Consider the following 3,523-nt stretch of genomic DNA (forward strand, 5'->3'; position numbering starts at 1 on the left):
AAAAAAAAAAAAAAAAAAAAAAAAAAAAAAAAAAAAAAAAAAAAAAAGCAGCAATGTAAAGTTACAATACATCTCCAGAAAAGCGTTGTATAAACAGAACAGGTTATGGTATTTGAAGGCATAAAGGTTTCACTACTCAAAAGCGACCTGTGCCTTGCCATGGAGTAATGATCAACTCCCACCCATATAATCCTCACATACTTACTGTCTGTGTTACACGCACAGGCTTGGATTCAGCGAGCAGACACACCACCATGCAAGGAAGCGCACTGCTCCCAGTGATCACACCGAGAAACCTCGCCATCGTTAATATCATGCAATTGCCTTGCCTCCTGCCTCGCCGCAGGGCCACGCTCTCAGTGTTCCCAAGAAGAGGTTAATGGGATGGGGGAAGCAACCCTCCCCTAGCGCAGCACCCCATCGCAGGGCAGCCCTCATAAGCCTCCCCTCCCCCTGCTCTTAGCCCCCTCCTCCGACCTCCTCGTTATCCCCTCCTCCACACATGGCCCCCAAGCTACACCACAACGGCTAACACTAACGGGGGGAGGGGGGAGGCCTCTACTTCCCCTCCCAGGTGATGGGGGCTCCCCCGGACAGAGTAGCCCCATCCACTCCACTCCTGGAGGGGGAGGAGCCTTGCGGAAGGAAGGGGGAAGGAGAGGACGGGCTGCCTCTCTACCACGGCCTAGGCGGCCCGCTGAATCCCCGCGCTCAGGTAGCCCCATTGCCTGGCCCCCGCCCGCTTATCCCCCGGCTCGGAGCCCAGGCCCAGCCCCGCACACACATTTTGACGCCATTGGCGCTGCCGCCGCTCTCGGTCGCTGTTGCCGCCGCCGCCTCCTCATCCTGCTGCTGAGACTGGTTGTCGGGGGCGGCTAAGGCCTCCTCCGCTCCCCCCGGGGGCGCCGCGGCCTCCGGCTTATCATTCTCCGCCATTTCCTTGCCGAGCTCCTGTGCCGCCGCAGCCGCTGGGTTTGAAAAGGCCCCTGAGCGCCCTGGCCTCTCCGCGCCGGCCCGGCCAGCTCTCGCGAGAACGAGTCCGGAAGGGGGGGAGCGAAGAGGGCTGTTGGGTTACCATAGTGACACCATTGTGCCGGAGAGACCTATCGTCTCCATCCTCCCCTCTTCTAGGCGGGGACATCTTACTGGCGCCGGTCGAAGGACTCCCCTTAATTAGCTACTTCCAGCTCGAAGTGTAACCCCCCCCCCAAAGACATTACCCAGCGCTCTCTGTGCATCCACCTTCCCCAGAGAACCTACTGCCAAGTCCATCTGCCCTGAGACCCTTCCCCCCACAAAAATACCTACTCCCACTTCTGAATGTTCAACACCCCGAGCCTCGCTTAGCCCCCCAACATAAACACTCCCATCTCTAAATATCAATAACCCCCATTCCTCCCAGCATACCCCCAAAACTCCCATTGCTACATTTTCAATCACTCCCCACCCCTACTACTCAACCCCAACATAATCCGCTTTCACCATTAATTGTTCCATAAACACACCTAGGATTACACCAAAACTTTCTGCACCCAGCACTAACTTCAATAGTCACCCACTCAGTCCCAAAGGTCTCTCCCTCAAAAATTACCCATCTAGCTTTGAACACAAAAAGTCCATAATCTGGATACAAATGGGTGATTTTTATACCACAAATAACATCCTGCAGGCCAGGGCATAGCCTCTTAAAAACAAGCTTTGTCCTGTACTTTTCATATGCAGGGCCATTATTTCTTTGAAATCCAGATCATCACACCAATCCTTCCCCCAGTGACATTGTACTCTTTGCCACTAACTTACCTCCAGCCTTAGGGAGGTCCCACATATCTGTGCAAACTTTTGGCTTCCCAACTCTGGACCAAATTCATCCCTGCATTAGTGCAGAGCACAGCGCAGGGGCAACAGGCCTCTCCAATCAGAGGGCTGCCAGGAGCTGCTTTTGACCCACTCCACACACCGCACCACACCCCAACACAGGTCACAGCATCCCCAAGGGCTCTCCTAGTTTTTGCCCCAGCGGCAACTATTTCCCTATGAGCAATTTTAACAGTTAGGAATAGCCCTGGCATAGGAACACCCTGGCCACTTTCCTGGCACACCTCTTGAGGTGAAGACTCCCGACGAGGATAGCAAAGAACCAGATATACTGACTGTGTTGTTGTAGTTGTGGGCCCCCCCTGTTTCAGGTGTATTCCCCAGCGGGGCTTACAGTGGCCTCAGTGCAGGAATGAGTTTCTGCATGTCCTATTGTGACACTACCACCAAACTATCTGCTCCTAGCTCATAAAAAACAGTGCATTTTTCTTCAGGCTCTTCTCTATATTTTTCTATGGTTTGCATTATCACTTGCTACACACTAAGATACAGTGCTGTTTATCTCACTCCACAGCTTCAAGATATTTCTGTGTATCCTCTCTCATATCCCACTCCCCCTGCCAATGTTGTGACATGGTGTTATTTATCTTGATCTACAATTTTGAGATGTCTGAGTCGCTTTCCATCCCCTGTATCTCAATATTAATGCAGTACCATGAAGCATTATTATTTGATTATTCAGTGCTGCAGATAATGTATTTGTTTGTTAGTATTTAATGCTGCTGGGTGGTTCTTATTGTTATTGTAAGTTTAATTATTGTTAGGATATTCAGAGCTTATGCATGAGCATTAATTTTATTATTAAATCTAAATAATAGAAGTCTGCACAGCACTTTACAGATATATAAGAAGATACAGTCAATACCCCAAAGATCTATAACCAAAGGACCTGATCCTGTCTCACATTGGCAACGGGTACATACCAGCCTGCAAATGGAAACAAAAAAGCCTGAGATATTCCTTTCAACATAGATTGACTCCCTCTGCCCATCCATTTCATCCTATTTTCTCCAGATCATTTGAAAAAATATTAACATCAAATGATTTGGGATTTAACTTAGAAATTTATAAAGGAGTCACCAGTCTGGTATCTCAGCATTTTTTAAATGAGGAAGAATATTATATGCCCTATGGTGAATCTAGACCATTCTAGAGCTCAGGATCTATCTTCTTTGTGGGACTCTCTTTTGCCCTATATTTTCATGTTATGACACCACCAGCCTTGACAATACTACCGAGATTTTGGAGGAAATCCTGAGATTTTAAGAAATCTCCTAAAAGTCTAGTCTCAGGCTATGTCTACACTATAGGGACTACAGCAGCATAGCTATGGAACTGTAGCCATGCCAGCATAACCCCCTGGTGTAAACAGGCTACAGCGACAGAAGGGGTTTTTCCATTGCTGTGGGAACACGACCTCCTTAAGCAATGGTAGCTCGCTCAATAGAAGCATTCTGCCATCAGTCTAGCTGCTTCTACCCCAGGGGTTAGGTCAGCATAACTACGGTGCTCAGGTTGTGGATTTTCATGCCCGAGCGCAGTAGCTATGTTGACCTAAATTTTAAGTCTACACCAGGCACATCAAAAGCTAAGGGCTTGTCTACACTACCCGCTGGATCGATGGGCAGCAATCGATCCAGCGGGAGTT

General features: G+C 49.1%; 1 protein-coding gene across 5 annotated transcripts in view; it reads right to left on the minus strand.

Moving 5' to 3' along the window:
- The window catches only part of MYEF2 (myelin expression factor 2), a 25,689-nt gene extending 24,611 nt beyond the window's left edge, over positions 1–1,078 (minus strand). For 4 of the 5 annotated variants that reach the window (XM_024200669.2, XM_024200660.2, XM_024200652.2 and 1 more), the window contains exon 1: positions 785–1,013. In XM_024200669.2, coding sequence (XP_024056437.1) covers positions 785–936 — 152 coding nt within the window. In that variant the 5' untranslated portion in view covers positions 937–1,013. Of the gene's footprint in view, positions 1–784 lie in introns of all 5 variants that reach the window. The other variant, XM_024200678.2, reaches the window with a different exon arrangement.
- Between the last annotated feature and the right edge of the window lie 2,445 nt (positions 1,079–3,523).

The sequence above is a fragment of the Terrapene carolina genome, unplaced genomic scaffold (assembly GCF_002925995.2).
Source record: "Terrapene carolina triunguis isolate 2854851 unplaced genomic scaffold, T_m_triunguis-2.0 Scaffold67, whole genome shotgun sequence".
Taxonomy (NCBI): domain Eukaryota; kingdom Metazoa; phylum Chordata; order Testudines; family Emydidae; genus Terrapene; species Terrapene triunguis.